Source organism: Dysidea avara, chromosome 11, assembly GCF_963678975.1.
Source record: "Dysidea avara chromosome 11, odDysAvar1.4, whole genome shotgun sequence".
NCBI classification, from domain to species: Eukaryota; Metazoa; Porifera; class Demospongiae; order Dictyoceratida; family Dysideidae; genus Dysidea; species Dysidea avara.
Window position 1 is genome coordinate 15,266,005 of NC_089282.1, and position 23,618 is coordinate 15,289,622.

General features: G+C 37.3%; 1 protein-coding gene and 1 long non-coding RNA gene across 6 annotated transcripts; one reads left to right on the forward strand and one right to left on the reverse strand.

The window, feature by feature from the left end:
- The first annotated feature begins 465 nt into the window (after nt 1–465).
- On the forward strand, nt 466–9,524 carry LOC136238367 (uncharacterized). Of its 4 annotated transcripts, none has more exons than XR_010692941.1 (5): nt 466–6,150; nt 6,215–6,422; nt 7,585–7,695; nt 7,753–7,910; nt 8,247–9,524. It is a non-coding gene; the product is annotated as an uncharacterized lncRNA (long non-coding RNA). The 4 variants fall into 4 exon arrangements; XR_010692943.1 differs by having other exon boundaries at nt 466–5,992; nt 6,048–6,150; nt 7,753–9,524; XR_010692942.1 differs by having other exon boundaries at nt 466–5,729; nt 5,777–6,150; nt 7,753–9,524.
- LOC136238366 (uncharacterized) lies at nt 8,120–22,238 on the reverse strand. 2 transcript variants are annotated; one of them, XM_066028804.1, is made up of 3 exons: nt 21,288–22,238; nt 21,199–21,236; nt 8,120–9,402 (listed from the first exon to the last, which is right to left on the reverse strand). In XM_066028804.1, exons 1-3 carry the CDS (start codon nt 22,189–22,191, stop codon nt 8,419–8,421), a joined length of 1,926 nt encoding a protein of 641 aa, XP_065884876.1. In that variant the 5' UTR covers nt 22,192–22,238; the 3' UTR covers nt 8,120–8,418. The 2 variants fall into 2 exon arrangements, with proteins under 2 accessions (XP_065884876.1, XP_065884875.1); XM_066028803.1 differs by having other exon boundaries at nt 21,199–22,238.
- Between the last annotated feature and the right edge of the window lie 1,380 nt (nt 22,239–23,618).

Genomic DNA, 23,618 nt, shown 5'->3' on the forward strand with positions numbered 1-23,618 from the left:
CTGTATTTAAGAAAATTGGCAAAGCCCCAAAGCACTGCTTCATTCTGGACAAGACAGGAGTTGATGTCACAGTGTGGCACTGACACTAGCCTTGAAGGAATCTCGATACTATAGCTACCACAGCTTGTGCTTTTTCTTTGTCTGGTTTACTCAGGGTAATGCACAAAGCTGATATTGGCTATCAAAAAGATTCTTCAGTCAAGTATGTTAAAGACAAAGACTTTGGTCAAGCTCCATACTTTTTACCTCTGAAGGAGGAAATCTTCTGTATTGTAGCAAAAATAGGAAATCTTGGTCCCAAATTGTCTGTTATAGAGAGGCTCTACTGTATCATTTTACACATAAGGCTGTTAACTCATAGCTATTAGGCATTACATCAGTACAGCTACTGGTATGCATATACCTTTTTAAGAAATCTATTTTTTTGGAAGGGGGGGGGGGGGGGGGGTTGGCAAAATACCACAGATTTATGTATGTGTAGATGCGAACTTTAAATTGCATGCATGCCTGTATATAGCACATGCAGTGTGCAGCTAGGTTGGGTAAAATGTTGGGACATAACATACACAGTTTTTAGGTGAAGCATATCAACTTGTTGATTTTTGTTATTATATACTTTATGTTTAAATCCATTAAACATGCAATAAAGAGTATTCACTCAGTTCTACTCACTTTGTTTATTGTTTTCTTGCATAAGTTGTCATACAGTTATAATGTACCAGCGTATACAAGGGAACTATAGTACAATCTTACTGCTAATGGAGTGTGTATGTATGTATTATACGGCACATTACACGAGCATATATACACTGGTCATACAGACACACGTGCATCACACATGCGTATAAAAGCATCTTCATGCACTTTTCTATGTTTAGCTATTGTGTAGTGCTATACTGTACAGTGCAAAATTGGTGCATCAAAATTTTGATGAATTGTATTTTGACAAATATACTTCAATATTCGTATTACATGCAGGGTAAAATTAAGAGGGAATTGTCAAATTCATCAAACCTTTTTATTATGAGATTAGTATGAATCTACATACCACCCATTCATACCCCTTTCTCAGTTTCTAGTTTTCCATTTGTTTAATGCTCATAGAGGAGCTCAGAGTACTCATGAGACTTTTCAGAAAGTTGTTGTACCCACTGGTGCATGTGGCACAGAGAAACTGGAAGGCTTACTTGTTAAATGCACTCTATGCAGTGTAAATTCCTTATTGTACAGGCTACTTTTGGCACTATACCTGGTAGTGTTTGCACATTTTGTTGATAGCTCTTCCTTTATGCCAAGGTCTGCACAAGTTATGGTCAAATTGGCATCTCAATCTTATTCCTGCACACATGCAGTAGGTGTAGAGGAGCATAGTAGCCAATATAGCAGGATGGGGAGTGAAGAGATGTAGCTATGCAGTATAGGTGTAGGGCTATTAGCTAGTGATAACACACTCCACAACACCTATATATAAATGCATGTATGAACTGGGTACAGGAGCCATATCATTGGGACCCTTTGTGTCTGCATGGGTGTTGATCAGTTTATGATTAACTGGTTTTGTCCATATCTTTGGCCCCCCCATTCTGAAAATCATTCTTACGCCTTTGCACACCTGTTTTCCCCATGCAGCTAAACCTATACACCTTCAGCTGGTAACAGGGGCGCACATTTAGTTTAATATTCAACTCCATTACCAGAATTCCATTATGATCAATACATTATGCCTGTTGAAATATCCATGCAAGCTTTATGCGTGTAAGAGAAATGTAATTTCTCAGTTGTTTTATATAAGGTGTGCTTCATTTTATGCAAGCTTTTAATATTCCCTTTATCTTTATGTTTCCAAAGAGTGCAAGGCATGATCAAGAACCAAAACCATTACCAATTCAGTGTTGCTATAGATTGTTTGATATTCTATACATGCATCATAAAACTCCTTAGTCATTATGTTATACAGTTGCAAAATTCTGTTATCATAGTGTGGTTAGAAACTTAGGCATATACATTATTCTTGGGAGACAGAAAATAACACTTTTGGGGATGCACAAAAGATCGAGTGCATATAACATTGGACCTACCATTTTTATAATAATGGTTTTATGCAACATGAAAAATGTTCCTTAAAAATTTTCAGGGGAACCACAATCCACCTAAACAATTGGTCGTTTGAATTGCTTATTGCTTACAATGGCAGATATCTTCAAGATGTATTAAAGAGGTGTATATATGTGTTTACATGCAATATGCACTGTGTTAGTTCATTAGAAATTTCAACACAAATATTATTAAAAAGTGTGTAGACTTCAATTTTGTGAAACTGGGGCATACATAATAATTATAGTTCTATTTTCTGTTCAGTTTGATATCTTCATCTTGTGATATAAAACCTGCTGTTACCATAGTGCTGTTACCATGGGTAACAGCACTTTTGTTTTTACTCCTCACCACTAAATCAATTCAAATTTACATTGTGAAATCTAAATAGTTCCATATTCAAATAGTGGCTAAATTTTTGTTTTACATATGTTTTAACATTTTATGCAGCCAGAAATAAAATTTAAATATGAATGAAGACACTTGCATGACTTGTGTATACCAAAGAAGTCAGTTGCAACTTTTACGTATTGTTCACAATTTACATCTGACAATATGATATACTTTTAGTTCGATTTTGACTATTGAATAATAACTTACGTAATTCAGAAATTGAAACACTAATCATGTTATCTGGTATACTTCATTAATTCTTACAACACTGCGGCAACCTTTTATTTGTACAGAAGACTCTACTTGATGATCTGCCTCTTATTTCGAAATTTGTATTAAATTCAATGTAGCAGATCTCAATCGTCAATACAAAATTGCTAAATGATGTACTCTGAAATGAACTGAACAACATCTATGATACCTTGGAGTCATATAGACGAGATGTAATCACGGTCACGTATCCAACATAGCTAAAAAAGCATCAAGTGTTTTGAACCGCAACTTATGCAATTGCTTATCAGAAGCAGTAACCATCTTCTCCATGTCAACATGCACATGCAGCTAAGTTAAGTGCAATCTTGCATCAAAGTGCCATAGATTCTCCACTGTACAACACAAATGGTGGACCAGACCATTGTTTGACATAATTTATTATATGGAAGTGTTAAACTAACTTAATTTACTTGCTATTCTGAGCATCTCACTTGGAATGATCATGCATGCTAATAAGACTTATTATATATACTAGCAAAACTAAAAGTTTTCTTCAACATAGTTATTACTTCTCAAGTTACGTACATCTGGTCTCCATTTACTTTTGTTGAATGATTAGAATCAGTACAAAGGCAATCAGCAAGGTTCCTATTTGACAACTATTCACTGCATGCAAGTGATGCAGGAATGTTAAAGTAAGTTGTCAGGCAAGAAATGATTTATAGCTACTGTATATAAGATTGTTAATAAACTAGAAACACATGATATACTTTTCCCTACACAGTAAAAACAAACTTTGAAGGTCACTACTAATTCCTGCCACAATACTCACTATTTTTGTGTAGTGATGTTCACTACAACATTAGTAGCGAATGTCACTACACAAAAATAGTGAGTATTGTGGCAGACATTAGTAGTGACCTTCATTATGTTTAGTAGTGACCTATGAAACAAGAGGGCACTCACCTGAGATTTTTTAAACCTCCCACCAGATTTAATGCATAATCATAATTCCTTTTCCTATCAACATTGCAATGATGGAGTTATCTTCCAGAAATGTTAAAGTATAAATCATTGTTGTGTATAATTTATGGTGTGTACTTTGTGCTAGAGGTCTTGTACAATAATAATATTCTGAATGGGTATGCATGTATAGTGAACAATTTAAAATAGTTAGCAATTGAGAAAAATACGATTTAATTGGAAGCCTAATAGTATTATTAATGTCTAATGATAAATGCTCACTGCTCTATTACTCTATTAGTGTTAGTCGGACAACTTGTGTGTAGGTGGGAAGTACCGTGCGACAGGAAATTTTGACAAAAAGAAAAGTTGACGAATCCACACTTCATCAGCTTTGATGATGAATTAATTGTTAACGAAAATCAGTCAAGAAATCATATATACTGTTTTTAAGGCCGCTTATAGAATTATAACTGATTGGTCAGTATCAAAATTTCCTGGAAAACTGGTGATCTGGCTATGCAAAGAGCCAAAGACTAGAGTAGTTATGTCACTCTTTTTCCATGACAAGTATTTATGTATTTACAGAAAAACGATTTACAAAATCTACTAGCTATGCATCGTCGTTGTACACACAGAGAAACACTCAAGCCCTAGAGTCTGTGCAAAGGAGGTCTGCTAGATTTGTATTCAATGACTATTAACCTCATGACAGTGTACCCAACATGTTCACTAATCTTGGCTGGAGCCTTCTTACAGACAGGCAAAAAATTCACTAATGATATCAAAAATAATTCACCACCTAGTAGACAATGATGTTGACATTTTACTCCCATCCTGTACTTGTAACCACCCTACGTGTCGGCACTCAAAGAGATTCTTATACTTATAAGCAAGAATATAATACTTATATAAATTCTTTTTTCCCAAGTAAAAACTCTTTTCCAGATGATGTAATGAATGGGCTGCTTTCTTAACTGTTTTTGTAATGTAATTTACTTTGTGCATACATGCTCCCCTGTGAGTCCTGCACATGCAGTAACTAATTACTTCCATTTTTATTATTTAGCAACTGAGCCCCTGATGAGGTAAAATTTAAATTTAGACTATATTAGCTACTGTATGATAGGAAATTTTTGGACAAAAGAAAAGATTGATCAAATGATGTATCAGTTAATTTTTAATATTTTGTCAAACTCTGTAAGTGTCCCTGAAAGTACATGTTTAGATCTATGATTTGATGAAATGTGGTATGGATTTGTCAACTTTTCCCTTTGTCAAAATTTTTGATGTACAGTGTTGGACCTTGTATTGTACGTGATAACCAACTGTCTTTTTGCATGATGATAATCACATGATATAGGATCATGTGTACCAAGATGGTATCATGTATGTGTGCGAGTGAAAGACAGCTTCTAAAGTGTAATCGAGAGTGGTGATTAAAGTCTTAAAGGTCTAAAAGACAAGCTTTACAGGTGAAAATCTTCCAGACAAATCAGTTTCTTAATACTCAAGAGGTTTATTTCAGTGTAGTAATCACATTGTGGTACTGTAGAACACCTTATTATGCTTCATGCAGTCTTTTTATGGTAAATCACATTAATTTTATCATCATCAAATCAACCCAAATTTCTAGAGGTTTTTCCAACACAACATAAGAAACTTGCATTTGGAAGGGTTAAATATCATGTTCCACTTTTAGCCCATTGTTCTAGGATGATTTACGTTCACAGGTCCTTAGTGGGATAGCATTCACAGATAAAACCATTGCTGGTGAGAGAAGTCAATGTTTAAGTATACAGGTTTAATGCAGAGAAAATCACAGATCCCGGTTGTTGTGGCTCCTTTGGCACGTGCCTAGACTGCATGTTGCTGGGGATCAAGTTACCACTGGGTCTGGGATTTTTTCTGCATTCTTCAATGTTTTAGTTACATGTTTATGACTCCCTGTATTCACAGGCTTTAGCCTTCTCACAGGTCCCCAGTGGGATAATATTCACAGAGAGAAGTTGGCTTGTAACTGGTGGCAACCATCTGGTGTTGTGTTTGTTGAGTACAAATTAAAAGTACGTCATCAGCGTAAAGTTTATTCTGCTTTTACGTCCTGTGGTAGGTCATTTATAAAACATAGGAAGGAGCTAGGACAGAGCCCTGCATGAGGTACTCCATGAGGTGATGTTGGTTGTAGAACTGTAATGTTCTTCTACAATAAAATGTTGAGTTCTTTAGGTTAAAAAAAAACATTTCTAGCCAGGATAAAGGTTACCTTGTAACCATAATGATCCAGAGTCAAGTTTGTGAATTAAACAGGAATGATCGACTTTGTCTGGTGAAGTCTAAAAAGATTACATCAATTTGCAGGTTATGTCCATGTTTCTTGATAGTTAGGAGTAATTGAGTTTCGTTGGATCTCCTACCGTGTTGGTTATCTCATAGTACTTGATGACTAGGTTGTTGTAGATCTTCTAGAAAAACTTTCAGTTAAAGGTATTTACGTATGTTGACATTAAATAATAAACATGTCTTATTTACATAGTTGCATGCCTTTTAGAACCAACTCTTGCTGATCTGGTAGAGTATTTAGAAGATGGGATGAATTGGGAGTATTTTTATTACTTACGGAAAGTCATGCTCAAATTTCAGTCATTAAGAAGACACACAAGAATGACGTAAACAAGTGCAAGATGACATTGCTCGATTTAATGTAATAGTTATACCACGAGTGCCCATGGTATAACTAATAGGTTCTACTTTAGCAGGTAGATCCACCTAATTGGCAAAATCTGTAGTTGCTATACCCTTCTCTTATATAAGGAACCAAGTAAGTTGTGATTGTGGGATTGAATTTTGCCAGACAAACTGTGATTGTGGTATTCAATTTTAATACATCAAACAGTAATTTGATTTTATTATTACTAATATAGCAATTTTAAGAGACTAGTGTTAATTATGTTACTTTAATTGGTACATTTACAAAAGTAAAAAAAAACAAACTACTGTTGATGTATTAGGCCAGGCAAAGTTGATTGTTAGTTTCCTGTTTCAAGATTTTCAAAATATCATGTGGGCGGGAGGTCATTATTCATTATGGCTAAAACCTTGAAGAAAACACTAAAATAAACCCACTATTACAATAATGAAATTATTGTGAAAATTTGAAAATCCATGTGGTAGAAATAGCCATATAATGAAAATTTTGTGGTATTTCTATTAAACCATGTGGGTGGAAACGGGAAACTAACAATCAACTTTGCCTGGCCTTAAAATTGAACCCACAATCACAGGTTGTTTGGCAGAATTCAATCCCACAATCTCAGCTTGCTTGATTCCCTATATTATAAGAGAAGAGGATAACAGTATAACTTCAAAGAAATCTGATGATTTCTGGATATAGCATGCACTCTTATTAGGTGTGCAATGTCTCAAGTTAACGAGATATACACACTGGTGGTAGTGCATATATCGCGTTAAGGCAGTGTGTAACAAGATATACGCACTGCCTTAACGAGATATACAAACTGGTAGCAGTGTGTATATCTCATTAACATTTTGAGTCAGTGCGATATGTGATATATATGCACTGGCTTTCCTTTGATCTGAGGTGTGAAAGTGGTACATGATCTATAATACTCTAGGGTTGGTGACGTATCCTGAAGTACAGTGGTTAATGCTTTAGTGAATGCAAAGTACCCAAACATTGCTGCCAAGATTATACGGGATATTCACTAGTCTTTTCTTTAAGTGATTATAGGAATCTCATTGTATTGTATATGTCTGTTAAAATTATACATTATAAATAAAAGGTGTTGACGTACATACCTCCATTGAAGTTGGCATGGATATATATATATATATACTATTATTATTCAGCTAAAAGCTAAGTGGATATTGAGCAGTTCATTCACTTTAACTACAATGCAGGCGGGAAAATTCATCATCACCAGAATTTTGTATACACCAAGCAGTCACCATTATTGAATATACAACAGTTGTTATTGTAGCAATAAAGGTGACTCTGTTGCTATACTGCAGGTAGACACACTGCATACAGGTATATGTTACAGAAGGTTTTTATTATTATTATTACAGCTTTACAGTGACCAGCACTGAAGGTCTGATAGCAACTTGTGCTGCAGCCTTTGAATTACCTAACCTAATAAAATGAGATTACCTGGTATGGCTAACAACAAGGTGGAATAGAAAATGAGTCAAAGAAAGGAAAAAAAATCCCAGGATACAAACTGCAGGTTTTGTAATTTAGCAGAAAAATTATTTTATAAGTTACAGTGCAACATTGGTGTATCCGAACCCCTGGGGGCTACTAGTATTAAGATAAGTAACTCTGCAAAATCTCCTTAAAGCAATGTAGTTAATACTCTTGCAAACGAAATTTTGACTACTTTAATAGAACACTAAACTACTGTAATGGAACAATTATTTTCGGAGGTTGATTGAAAGTTTGGGTAACTGGAATTAATTGAGGTTCTATTGTATTTGTAAATTATTATGTCTTACATAGTTGACCACACAATATAATACAACATAGTTTATTTATTTATTTATCATTCATGTTTCTAATCCAGTAGGTACATATTTGTGTGGGTCAAGCTTACTGATCCAAAGCAACAAAGTTACAACTAGCTAGCTACACAGTTTTATACAAAACTTAACAAAATTTATAAAAGTTAATACACTATTTATATACTGCACTCTTATATATGATTTGAAGTTATTTATAATACATGTATATTGGAGCTACTGGAAGGAACCTATGACTACTGACTTGTCAGCAGTGTTTGGATGAAACAATGATAATATAGGCTTCATCCCTCCTATCATTAGTATTTTGTTACCTCCTATAATAACAGCAGCTGGTGCACTTCTTGCTTCAGGAATTTGTGATGGTATAATATCCCAAGTACCAGTAGCATGATTTAGCATGTATATGTTAGAGGTGCGAGGAGCGTCTATTGTAGCCTGACGGCCTCCAATCACCAATATATCAGAACCATTAATGACAACAGGACATGATCGACACCATGGAGTACTTTGCGAAAAACTCCAATTAATATTGTGATTTTTTGTCAGTGTGTTAAGTGAAGTGGCAAATACTGCGGGGGAATTATGATCTTGACTAACTCCTCCCATCAGATATAATATACCAGCTGCAATGACTGGCTTTAACCAAGAATATGGCTGTGGTATATCATTGCAAACATACCATTGGTTAGTCATGGTATCCAAAAGTTCTGTGTTTCCCAGTGGCTTTCTGTCACTGTCAGTGCCACCCACAACCACCAACATCGCTTCATGACTAACCGCTGTAGCAGCAATTCTTGGCGTAATCATCTGACTGTAGTTTACCCATTGTTTTGTTGCTGTATCTAAACATAACAGTTCATCTGTACAAGTACAAATTTTAGTTTTCACAGACCAGAACCAACCACTTCTAACTTCGACACAACTAGCACCACCAACAATGATCAATTGGTTCTGAAATACAGTCATTGCAAATAAACAATGCGAAGTCTGGATAGGAGATGGATTCCAACTATTGGTGTATGGATCAAATATGTCAATTCTATAATGAGAAAAAGCATCAATTCCTTCGGTGCCTCCTCCTACATATACTAAGCCATCCAATAACACAGCTGTATGTCCAGCACCAGAAACTGGAGCAGGAGATAATGTTTCCCAATGAATTTTCTTTGTCATAAATGTTGAAGTTGAGATAGATTTCTACAACATAAAATTTGACATATGTAACAAATCCTTCATACGTAGTATGTTATTTACAATACTGTAAATGTTTTTCATAGGCAAAAATATGTTAATGTTTTGTATGCCTTACCAGGGGCATATTTAGGGGGATTTCCTGACTATTGAAATTTTAATCTATAGGCTGGAACAACAGACTAGCTTGGATGGGGGCAGTATAGCTACAGTGTAATTGGAAGGTTACAATGATTCCTCAAAAGTGGATTAAGGGAGAACAAGCTAGGGTATATGTATTGAAAATTTGATACAGCAGTCTGATGTATTCTAATAGAACAGTTGATATGATTTTATGAATTACCCTCTGACAATCAGCAACTACCGTTCTTCCTTACAAGAGCAGCATACAATATAGACAACTACACATAGCTAGCTAACAACTACAAAACTTGACACATGGATACAAACAAAATACATGACAAAGCACATGGATACAAATGCAACTACTTAAGGCAAATTACAAAAAGATGATTACATGAAAACAAAAAAAGAACAGTAAAATTCTCATCATTATAGGTAATCAGTTCCACCATTATGAGGTCCTGTAATGAAAATGTCTCTGTGAAATGTTAAATGGTACCTATTTGCAGATTAGCAAAGAAAGAGCAAGTATCATGATGGTGATGCCTGCCAATCAGAATAGGTGGTTGCAGTGGTATACATTGCATTCCATAATGAACGAGAATGTATAAAGAGTCCAGTGGAAGCCACTGAAGATACTGGTAGTGCTCCCAGATGTGATCGTACTTGTGCAAAGTCAAACACAACGTTCATAACGGAACATATTAGAAAACAATGCTAGAAAAGTAAGACTTAGAAACTTGAAATTTAAAGAATAATCTTGAATTTTTCATGTAATTTGTAGAATTTGGATACGTATTTGGATGTCATGGATGACTATTTGTCATTGCCTGACAGTCATAAACAATATACTGTAGGACTCAATAAGAACCAAGCATGTATTGAAAATAGTTTATAGTATCTATAAAATCATAAACCTTGAAGTATTTTAATGTACATAATCTGTCAGCAGCTGGGGACTGTGCCCCCAGACCCCTGCACCTATAACTCACTAACAAATAGACCTCATTCATTTAGAACAGTAAGCGCCCTCTGATGTCACGCAAAGCCATACAAGGGTCCATATTCACCATGACGATAGTGTTTAGGACGCCATTTTGAGTTCTAAAACTAGGCAAGCACGTCGGTTGCTATCATGTTACCATAGTTGTAGTACTGTAAATGGCGAATTTGGTGGAGAATTGCGATGTTACCATGGTTTAGGTACTGCAAATGGCAGACAACTCCTTCACAACGGGTTATAAGCGCTACGAAATTAATTCAGTGAGTAAGGTCTATCTGTAAACGACCTTGGAAAGATCCTGGATACCCTGCATATAGTAGTTCTCATCTTATACCAGAAGGAGAGGTGTAATATATAGTTAATATGTGGTTGAGTTGCATGCATTGTGTAGTTGTACAGTGAATCCTTAGCACCTTTGTTCCCAGAGTTAGGTAATGCATTGAAGCCCATTGATTTACAGTGGCGGATACAGGGGGGTTGCAATGGTTTCAGCTGAAACCCCCTCTGAAAAAGTGGGCGCCACCTAATTAATTTACAATTCGTGTGAGTGATAAAATCAACAACAGTTATGCATGGTGTGTCACATTGGGGCCTTTTCTACTAGCCAAATTTCATACTTTTACCTTTGAAATCACTAAAACTGGCATTACGGCGTTGAAGCGTGTTAAGCGCCTCTAAAAATAATTATCGTTTTAGTGCTGTTTTGCTTCAAAACTTTCTGCGAAGGCCTGGATCAACTATGAAACAATGTTTTGGAGTGATTTTTATGATTCACTATAGATCTATGTAGCTGTATAGGCTACTGAGTCATAAGACTGAGTTAACAACCCCAGCTGGACTATAGCTAAGTGGGATCAAAGTTATTGAAAACTTCCAGAATCTGAAACCCCATCTGAAAATTCCTAGATCCGCCACTGATTTATATACAGAGCTCTGTTCAACTACTGTGATAAAACATACATAGAAACACACACACTAACAACAAAATACTCTAATTGAGTGTTTTGCCTTGATAGAGATGCACTGTAGGTTGCAAGGCTTCATATTGTTCATTGTTCCCTATATTATATCTATATATTGCATGCATGCTATACATAAGTAATACAATAATCTACAGGGACGGATCCAGAGGGGGGGAGTTCTGAACTGGTCAAGTATATTCAGGCGACTGAATTTGATTTACAAACGATCACATTAGTTTACCAACACAGTAAAAATCGTCTAAAATCGTATCTCGGAATATTTATGACCTGAAAGGGCATGGAATCCACATTGTTGTATACTTCAAACTTCACATACAGTTCCCCCACTATAACTAACGATTATCCACTATTGATGCTATATGCTAGCAAATCTCTAGTTAAGAGAGGTATGCAAATCACCATAGTTGTCTGTGGTTTTGACATGAATGTAACTCAACTTTTCAGTGATTCTTCCCTACACAGTGTCTTCATTGCCCTATAAAGAACAAACAAAAGCACGTATTGATTTGCTACCACAATATTCAAGTTACCAGATGACTGGCATTTAATTTTCCTAAAATTTGGCATCGATACCTGCCGTGGATGCCAGTCAAGATATTATGAGCTAAAAGTTGAGTCTTTAAAAGGTCTGCACAAATAGATACTGTTTAGGAAGAAAAAGTGCCAACAAGTGGATTTGAACCCTCAGCCTCCTACACGCTATTCAGGCATTCTAATACTTTAACGGTTTGTGCTGTGGTTTTCAAAGGAACTTCTCTACACCTTGGCATTCTACGCACTGTAGAGAACAAATGGAAGCATGTGTAAACTCATGATAATAATCCTAGAGCCTGATGATGAGTGCTGTTTTGAGCATGAAACATGTTAATAGACATAGGAAGGAACTGGCGAGTAAGTGGCATGAAAGTCAGATGGCTTTTCAGTTATATATAATATACACACAGGGGTGGATCCAGATTTATAGAAAGGGGGGTCAAAAATGAACTGAGGCACTATATTGTCTCTGGTTTGATAAGGTGAGACAAAAAAAAAGTCACAGTCAGCTGACAATAGCTGTCCACTTCACCAACCACGCATTTATAGCTGATAAAGTACATAAAAATCCTTAAATAGCTCACTACACAGGGCCGGAGGAGGGAAAATTGAGTTGGTCAGGCCATTGACTATAATGTTGAAATTGCTACTATATACATGCCAATGAGAGAGGAGCTGTTGCACAGTGTGCGAAGTGCGAAGCACGAGCATTCTAGGGGGGTCTGGGGGCATGCCCCCACAGGAAATTTTTGAAAATTAGACACTTATATATGCAATTTTAGTGACATTTCACTGCTAGCTAGCTATATAAATATGCTCAAGCCTACCTGTTGTTCTTCAGACTTTCTATACTATATGTAGACCTGACATACAGGGGTGAGGGAACACAGCATGAAACTTGCTGTATGGTTCATTTAGTTATAGCTAGCAATTAGAAGTTCATGGGGGGCCTGGGGGTGCAACCCCCAGGAGCTGCAGAATTTTTGCAATTTAAAGGTCTGAAATGCCTTAAAATTGATGCTAAATTTTAAAGTAAAACTAGCTAGCAACTTGCAACTTTCCCACCAAATTTCACAGGGAACCCATGCAGCATGGTCCCCTTTAGCTAGGATATAATATTCACACAGCTACAATAAAAAGCTACACAGCTACAAAAATACAGTATACTACTATACTGGTTTGTATGAAGTGAACGGATCATCACGTAAATATACTGGTGGACAGTCACGAGACTAATCAGTTTTCAAAAATGGCGCGATGTGGGTGAGGAGAGTTTGCTCGGTATCTCGACAGGACGAGTGGGTAGTTGAAGAGGAGTGATTTCTACTCAACATCTCATCCAGATGGCCACCATGCAATGTATGGGTGTACAGCTTCTTGCCGCGGAATGAGTCATCTGGTTTGTCACTGCCAGTCCTTCGCCCAGTAAAAGAAGCCAAGAGAGACAAGCCAAGGAATGCTAATGATTATTTTATGAAGATTGAATTGTGATATAAGTGTGCTGGTTTAGAATCAAAGAAGGCACCTGTCTTACACGTGATAAATGCCAACTGTCAGCACACGTGATACTGTACGTATAGAACCCACAATCATTTCTGTACGAAACGATACGAATGCTACGCTGTACTGTAAGGTAATTTGAGATACTAGTTCTGTGCTTTAGTTAGGCTGAGAAACTAGGTAACTACTCGTGTCATGCATTTTCAATAACAGCTGTAAAATTTACGTAGCTACATGTAGATGTGATCGTCCAAAGATTGCATGAGAGTAATGTAGTTCGAGCTGGTCAGCTAGTTGGTTCAACTCCAGATTATTGGTCCGGCTCAGGCCTGACCAACCGGACCATCTCCTCCGGCCTTGCTACACACTGTTCTAATACTGTGACTGCTTTATTAGAGTGACTGCTCTATTAGAGTATCTCGATCTTGGTATACTAAAATTTTTTGGAGGGGTCAGGAGCCCCCTTTGACCCCCCCCCCCCCCCCCCCCTCTGTATCCGCCCCTGACGCACTTACTTGTAGCTGAAGGACTCATCTTCTTCATCATCAATAGTCACTTTTAAGTTGGTAACAAGCAATGAAGTTCCCAAGTTGGAGCTTCTGATGGAGACAGAGGTGGTGGAGCAAGGCAAACAGAGGGTGAAAGGGCAACTTTGGCAGTGAAAGTTACATAGTACAGCAACAGTTATACCAGATATCATTTTAAGGAGTCTAGCCCTAGGAAAAAAATTAGATCTGAAAACCTATTGTAGCTAGACTATTTTTCACTGTGCAGCTATTGCTGCAGAAAAATTAAGTAGCAACTGCATAATTACAAAAGCTTGTGAACATGATATTCTTAAGAGTAGTTGACAGCTCTATTGAGTATCTATGTTGACTTTAATTTACCAATACAATTGTCTTACCTTCTTGAAACTTTTACAGTGTGTTGTACAGCTAAAGAATGCCAAAGCATTTGGGCATGAGACAGACAAGTGCATTTTTTACAGGAACCAAGAAAATGCTATTTCATGCCTTCGTACCTCAGTAATGGCTAAACAGAAATAGCCCTTTTTTCTGAGAAAATCTATTGAGGTGGGACATCTTCCATTCCAACTATATTGGTCCAGTGGTTATTGAGATACACACCTTCAAAGTTTGTCTTATTTTCTTTGTATTTTACTTATTCTTCTTCTGCTGTTAATTTCTTTTTGCAACATTTACAAAAATTTGCCATACCTTAATAGGTTCTTTTCAAATTTTGAGGGTATGAAGAGCATATTATAACACATTTATCTTATGTACAGATTGGTAGAAGTAATTCAAAGTTATGAACAACTTTCCAAAATTGCAAGCACGCTGTTTTGTCACTCCTGCAGGGTAAACAACTGACAGGAACAACTCAAGAATTGCTATGCAGCTAGGCTAACCATCGTAGCATGGACCTTTTGTGATTTTAAAGTACTGAGAGTATTAGCTAAGGAGCTATAAAGCAAAAACCAAACATGTGAGACAAGATACTCTAAAAGGAACAGTCACCAAGATGTACGAAAAGGTGCATGAAAAATTGTCAAAAACTATTTTTAGAGTTCAAACCAGGGACCTCTGTACCTATACGCCCAAGCCCTTTTCCATTCTGCCACTGCTGTCAGCTGTTATAAATGGAAGTTCTAGCTTATTGCACCAGTAAATAATTTCATAGATTTATCGGCCATGGAAGCATATCAATCAAAACTTGTGTAAGATATTCCGGATTTCCGAATAGGTTACGCCCGTTACTAACAACACCCTACTGACCAGACATTGTTATATTCAATTCTCAAGTTTCATCAATAGCTTTGTTAGAATTAACATGCCCTCTGGACTCTGTACACCATATACAATCAGCTCGTTCCCGGAAACAGTCCAAAGTGGAATACCTACAATTGCTTGCAGAGTTTGATCGTTTAAAAATACCAATTTACTATGAGATGGTTGAAATTACAGTGCTTGGTCACTACCAGCCAACCTCTGTGAACAATCTGCCGAATTTAATTAATTTTTCATGCCCTGGCACAACTACCTCCAAGTCGCTTGTCAGGAAGATGCTGGATGCTGTTTCTCTCAGAGAATTTTCTTAGCAAGAACATACAAAGAGTGGGTAGACTCAGCCAACCTTACTTATTTAACTGTATTTTATAGATAGTGTATTTTTGTAAGTACACCTTCCTTGCCATGCCCATGCAAGTTCCTTTTGTGGTCCTGTTTGGTCACATGCTTCCGAGGATTCACCTGCCTTTATTTATTTATTTTTGTACACTTTCTGCATCATTTAATAATGATGGTTCCTTCACACCGTCTTCTTAACAAGGTGCCATAACTTCCGCGTACTATGGTTGACAGACATGAACTTTGGTTTATCAGATTCCTCTATGAAAGGCTAATCAATTCATGTGTAAGTTCTTTGTGTAGTAATGAAAGGGAAGCTAAAAAGGAGCCTTGTACTGCAAAATTTACGTGTTGAGAATGCCCATAAAAATATGTGTTTTTCAACATATCTCTGCAAACTAACCTGTTTAACAATTTGTGCGGTCAGAGTCTTATTAAGCATCCTTCACTTCATAGAATGATACCAAATTTAGCGAATTTGGTTAGGATAACAACTTGTAAATTGGGATTTTTCCTGCCGAGATAATTAAATTTTCCAATACCAGTAGGTTAATGTATGGAGCGCGTATTATGTCATCATAAGCAGTAAATAACTATCGTTATGGCGACCTTTGTATGGTTGGCATTGGATAGAGAAATTCAAGGGCTTTCGAAGATGAGATTTTATGATCAACCTGTTTTACCAAGCTGAGGTTTCAAAAAAGACATTAAACAGATATTAGATTTATTTAATGCATAATTATCAAGTTTTAAGGGTTTAACCCAGTGTTTTGAAAACTTTTAATGTTGACCACCTGAAAATGCTTGATTTGACAAATCCCATACATATGTTTTTAGCTTCTTTTGTTCTAAACATTCTATGTGCATTGTATTAGAAGTGCTCAGAAAAATTGTGTGCTCGAGTTCTCAGAAGAAAAGTGCGCTCTATTAGAGTACTACAAAATTTTATTATACAGTACAGTAGTACTATCATACAGTACGATAGTACTGTATAGTAGGGACCACAAAGGAGTAGGCGTGGCCCACGAAATAACATCACCCAAAAACCAGCCTTAATTTTCCCTCATGATGATGAGGCAGTATAAAACTAAGCCCAAACAACTTTTTAGGTCGACCTGAAATGCTTTCAACTAGTTGCTACGGAATTTTAAAAAAAAATACAGTGGAACCTCCCTTAACGGTCACCTGAGTTGGGCGGTCACCTCAACATAACAGCCACGTGACTACGGTCCTGACCAATTCCCAATCAGTTTGTACAGAAATAGTTTGTATTAAACGGTCACCTCTATAACACGTACAACGGCCAGCTTTAGCAGTCCCAAACAGCACCTCGCTATACAAAAGACCTCGCACAAAGCAGCCAGCTATAGCCATTACGGTGAGTATAAACTAGCTGCACTACTTCATACTTCTGTAATACAGAAAAGTTATAAACTCACAGTATAGAAAAGCTTGTGGCCACTCCATGGCTTTGCTTCTTTGTGTGATTCTAATTAAAGTTCACTTCATGATTTTGATTCCTGGATTTGTAATTGTTTAGTTAACATTAACAGTTCACCGTCTTTAAGGAAGTCCCTGTTTCTACTTCACAGACTTTGTAGCTAGGAATCATAATCAGCTCAATTGCTGTCTCCAAACTCAGAGTAGCTTCAGGCTCTTTTCTGCTAGCTAATTTGTATGCTGTGTAAGTAGGCAGTGTACTGGAGTGTAGCTAAATGCATTTTTATGTAACTAAACATGAGTTTATAAGTCCCTGGAACCTTTGTTTAAAGGCCAAACCTTGGTTTATGGCCTATGGCTGCTTTATGGAGGATATTGAGTTAGGCAGCCACCTCTCTATAAAGGCCAAATATTTCTGGCCCGAAGGTGACTGCTTTAGACAGGTTTCACTGTATGTTTAACAGAATTTTCTACTGACTGAGTAATTAACTGATGCCTTCAGATAAGCGTAACTTGACAACGGCTAAGGCTACAGGCTTGATTTTTTCACTGTTCGACGTTGCTTTGGCCTGAGAGGTACCTTTCGACATACCGCAGTACGTGTGATGCATTCTTCATGGACTTATCAGTGTCCTCCTTTGTATCCCATTCATCTTTGCTGACAGTGAAAAGTGTTGATTTGGTGGTAGCACATGATGGTTTCCCTTCGTATTAACGGAAATTGTCCGTATTTTCATAGTGGCTATTTTGATTGCAGAGGTGCTTTTCGAACAGTTCTTGATTTGCACTGCTGTGTGACGGGTTGAACATAGCTGACAATGAAGCTTAATGGATACTTTACTTTTCAGATGATAATGGGGCGCATGGCACTAAATGCTTCCAATAGATTGTTACAAAATTACTATTTTTTAATAATTTCCTACTGACTAACTGCCTGCCTGCCTGATGCCTTCAGGCAAGCATAACTTGATAACGACTAAAGCCATGGGCTTAATTTTTTCACTGTTCGACATCGCTTCGTCCCAAGATGTGCCTTTTAGTATATACAATGCACTCATCATGGACTTACCTTTGTCTTCCTTTGTGTCCCATTTCTACCCATGGTGTCGATTCGCGGTAGTGCGATACATGGCTTCCATACATTTGTAAACAGGAATCGTCAATATTTTCTGTGGTGACTGCAGGGGCAGTGGAGCAGGCCAAAGAGTGAGGGGGCCAACTTTGACAGTGAAATTTACACAATGGATGGAGTGGCTATGAAGCATGCAACAGATATGAATGGTATCCATGGGGATCCGGGAAAATTTTTATATTTGATAAGCTCTGAAAGAGTATTTTCCCACATGTTTTGCAAACAGTTACTTGCAAATTTTAAAGGAAATGTAAAAAGTGACTGTTCTATTAGAGTATTTTGATCTTTACTTGCAAACATTGTCCAATAAAAGTGGGTGGGTGGGGGGGCATGGGCCCTCTTTTATATTTGATAAGCTCTGAAAGAGTATTTTCCCACATGTTTTGCAAATAAATTAAACAGTTACTTGCAAATTTTAAAGGAAATGTAAAAAGTGACTGTTCTATTAGAGTAGTTGACTGTTCTATTAGAGTATTTTGATCTTTTCTTGCAAACATTGTCCAATAAAAGTGGGTGGGTGAGGGGGCATGGGCCCTCATCCCCTATGGGTGACTAAATTGATTGCAGAGGCACTCACTGTTCTTCATTTGTAATGCTGTGTGATGGGCTGAAAGTGAAGCGTAATGGCTATCACCATCAAGTCAGTAATTGATATTTAAGGCACTCGAATTGTCCATATTCTTCATGGTGACTGGATCGATATCAGAGGTGCTTCTCCTACTGTTCTTTGTTTGTATATAGCACTGTGTAATTATAGAATGGGCTTTACATAGCTTGAAAGCGAAGCGTAATGGTCACTACACCTTCAAGTAAGTAATTGATAGCTGGGATGTGTGTTCAGACGAAAACATTAACTCTGGTGTAATCCTTTCTTTTGATGCAGTATGCATGGGTTCTCTAGTCATAATAATTAATGTTACAAAAAAAGTACAGCCCGGGGAAAAAAACAAAAACAAGTACAGTGTAGCTATAAGGAAAAATAATTAGGCCTATACCTGCAGATATACTAGTGGGCATTAAACCCCTACTTCAATCTATACCAATGACTCAATTATGGATTAAGTGTCTTCTGGTATATCTGCAGGTGTAGGCAACCTCCCTTGTTTCCCTAGTTTTAAAATTCATAGTTTTTGTTTATATCTTAACAAGTAGCCAGGCACATTTGTGTAATCAAGATACTCCAATACAGCAGTCGGCTTTGCTATGATTCATTGCCATGCCTACTGGCTACATAACATAATAGAGGTTTCACTGTAATGGAAACCTGTGTAATTATCAGTGAGATACATCAAGAGTGAATAATAAAAGAGTCTACCAGTAAACTTTGTTCAGCTAGTTTACCATTAACTGTACACGCTAAAGCATCATAGTTGACTGGGTTTAAGTGGTCACTTAGACTTTTCCTCTCTTTCTTGTTGAGTACTTTGCGGGTTCGTGTAATAACTGTAGACTCTTCAGTTCTTGTAGGCTCCGTCACAGATAAATCTTGTGATACTTTCTTTCTTTTCGGTTTACTGACAGGCCGTTCATTCTTGCATCCACGTTTCGGTCTCTCCTTCTGTACAAGTCCAACCTTCGACGCCATTATTAATATAAATTCATCATGTGAACAAAACAATTATTTGTTTAGTAGCGCGAGCCTCTGATACATGCATATTAACACCACACTTACAAATTTAGTAGAAACCATGGATAACGTGTGCTCATTTTTGATAGACCATACTGGAGTTAGACACTCTCCTCTTTTATTATTCGCTCTTGGATACATGTATAATGTAAAAAACCAACCATACATGCACTTTACCAAACACATTTTGAGATCCCTTTATACATGTGACGTTCATAATAAAGTAATACAAAATATAGCTAGTACAAACGTCTTTTATCTAGTTCCTGTTGGAAAAAAAGCTAGACAAAAGCCAGCGTAGATGTATACAAAAATGATATCTAATCCAAAACAGGCCAGCTGTGAAAAAAGGTACGACTTTCCACTAGTATGAAAATATGTGATGTCAAATTAAAGGTCGTGCTAAGAAATGATATTATGTCAATTAATTTGTAATGCTACAAATTAAGTGACAGTATATCATTGCAGCAATTTCTTGGCTACCACCTTTGGTATCACATGTTAGCTTATTTTTGGAAGGCTACACCCTTTTTCACAGCTGGGCTGTTTTTGGATTAGATTTATATGATAATGTCAATCATGCCCAGGTAGTCTCGTTGAACAACAATTGTTTGTGATAGGATTTCAAATTGCAAATTTTACGGAATATCTGCCAAAATGCCTGGTACCACTTATGCTAGTGCTTGTAAAACAGTTATCATAGTAATGCGACAGAAAAAACCTGCTCAACACTGATTTGATAGATGAGTGGATGCAAGTATTGCTTGTACATGATATTGAGTTAAAGCCTGTCATACATCCATGAAGCTGAGGTGTTAAAATGGTAAGTATTAAGTGGATTGCGGTGAGGATTCTAAACCATTATTACAAGCAAATAACTCACAGCAGTGCCTCATGCTTGTTTATTTGAGGTGCATGGTTATTACTTTCTTGGTTGCGTGACTCACCATTGTAAGTCTTGATCATCCTATCTTATGCCTACTATCTCCAGTGATACAAGCCTAAGAGCAGTTTTTACCTGCACACATGTCAGATTAGATTGGTATTAAATAGAAAGGACACACATCATTAACCACCAGAATGAAACTATACAATTGTGCTTTTGTTCATCAGCTATCATATTACTCCCAGTTAGTATACATGTTCATAATTCATTATGACATAATCTCTATCTCATTTCTATCTAGTACTTGGTCATGCATAGAATTATTATCATTGCACTTCTCAATTGAGTAGCCAATTAGGAGTAAGGGTGATGCATGGAAATAAAAAAAAATCTCATGGCCATGTAAAGCTAATTGTGTTGTCCTTTATCGATTATTTATACTACTAACCTGCGAGTAAGCACCAGGAGGCACCCTTACAGCAAGATCTGGAGATAACATAGTAGAACCTCCATCACCTATCTCATTTCTTTGGTTACCTATCATATGTTTGATGGTCCTGGAAACCTCTGTAATAGAAGGACGTTCGTCTGGGGAATCATTCAAACAAGATCTGGTCAATGGGTCTAGAGCTATAGCTACTCCTGTCATCTTATCTAAATAATCATTCCGTCTGTCTACTTCAGACACTAACTCTCTTCTGCCAGTATATGGATTATGCTTTTCTCTTGCCTTGGGTTCAGGCCATTGTTGTGTAATCGTGTATAAGATCACTCCACCATAGGAGAATATGTCTAGAGTGGGGCCATACTTTGGCTTGTCATCCAGTGTTTCAGGTGGCATAAAATGTGGTGTGCCAGGAACTTTCGTCATCTTTCGTCCACTGTCTGTGTCCTTCATTATTTTAGCCACTCCCAAATCTGTTATCTTTGCTTCACACTGTCTCCCCAGTAAAATGTTGTTGGGGGTAAGGTCACGGTGAATAATTGGAGGGTTTTGAGTATGGAGATACCACAGTCCTTTAGATACATCATGTAGAATGGACAATTTTATGTCATACTTGATTTCTTGAGTTCCATGTGTTTCAACGAAAAACCTCAAGCTACAGTGCATCTTCTCCATGACGATTACTGGTATCCCAGAGTCGTCTCCATTGCGATACCACACGCCAATAAATAGAACTATATTTGGGTGACGAAGTGTGCTCCAGATACGACATTCCTCCAGGAAACTTCTCTTGATTCGTTCCAACTCGTGAGGTGTAGCGACTTGAAAGAAGATTGAGTGGATTTCTTTAGCTGCGCAAGTTGTCCCTGTGTATTGTACTTCAAACACTCTTCCATACGCTCCTTCGCCTAGTCGATTATTGGTAATTTCTACATCTTTCAGAACAAAACGATCCAACTCAATGGATGTAACTGAGAATTCGGTTGATGCCATCATAGATACTAGACTTATACTATAGATAGGGATTGGCAACGTAGGCCTCGACGTAGGCGTAAACGGAAATAATCTGGCGTTTCGCTTTTCCGTAATACTGTTAGGAAATTTTAAGTCACTACCAGATGCAATCTGATCTGCAATTAGCAGTCAAACACTAATGTAGATTTTCGTGATCATTAGTAGCTAATACAAAATGCATTCATGTGGTAGAATGGTTTATGTGTACACAAAATAATAGTGCATATACAAAATGTTAGATAAGGCCACTCCAAATAAATTTTCTGTTTCCCGTCCACCGCCCGCATCTAGTTGCTGTCAGCTCTATTATATTCCATTATTTTCCGGTTATTTTTGCATACTGACAGGCTCATTTGAAACCATGTCAGCTCACGTGTCAGCAGTGCTATCAATTCTGCACAAACTTCAACGTTTGTGCTATTTTTGCAACCTCAAAAGGAAGGAACAAGCTTAACTGAGCATACTTTTATGCAGCTTTTTATGATTGGGCAAGGCAAATAATGGCTTGAAAAGCTGCCAATCTTATAATGAATAATGGAAATGAACCGCCCGCCCGCATGCAAATATGCTTGAGTCCAGGACGGGAAACAGAGAATTTATTTGGAGTGGCCTAAGGCTGGTATAAGCACTATGGCAGTACAGATTGATGTACTCTAATAGAGCAGTCAGGTAATAAAATTCTAATTGAACGGTCATGATGATTCCTGTCTGAAAACATTCCCAGATGCAGCTACTTTAATTTTTCTCAGATAATAATTACATCTTTAGTTGTAACCCTGACTCCAGCTGTTATTTTGCCTGACCTGTAAATTGTAGCTACCACCAGCCCTTTTAGAATTGCTGTTTGAATGAAAAACAGCAAAGAATTCAATTAATTTCTATGCTGAGAGTACTTTGCTGATATCCTACATATATCAGCGTTGAAACCGGGTCGGGTCATCCGGGTCATCCGGGTCACATTTTCTCCGGGTCATCCGGGTCTGACCCGGTTTACAATTTATCCAGGTCTGACCCGGATTGGATCACGTGAGAAACGAAATTGTTCGTTTGACGACGTGGAACTTATAAACGCTATCGCGTAGCTCTTTCGTGAGCCACGCCCACTTATCGCATTACCAACATATGCTTAGTCACGCCCATTTGTTAGTAAGTGCAGTATGTAGCACGAAACTGAGGGTATCTATGGTGAGGGGTAGCTATTGTCAGTAGATGAAGACCGTTTTTTTTTTTTTTTTTTTTGGTCTTCAACCTACAGCTAGGCTGAAGTTGCAATATTTACTCAACACGATTCGAACGCTCAAAATGTAGACTCGTTCGCTCGCTCGAGACTAGCCGACGGGTCATATCCAGGTCAATCCCAGTCACATCCGGGTCAAATCCGGGTCAGTGGGTCATCCGGGTCAGCGGGT

What these genes read in the sequence shown, in the direction of transcription:
- LOC136238366 (XM_066028803.1), bottom strand. Translation starts at nt 22,191, where the DNA reads ATGATGGCATCAACCGAATTCTCAGTTACATCCATTGAGTTGGATCGT. An exon ending in CTCCTGGTGCTTACTCGCAG is followed by an intron (nt 9,403 to 21,198) that starts GTTAGTAGTATA and finishes TTTATGTTGTAG; the next exon opens with AAATCTATCTCAACTTCAAC.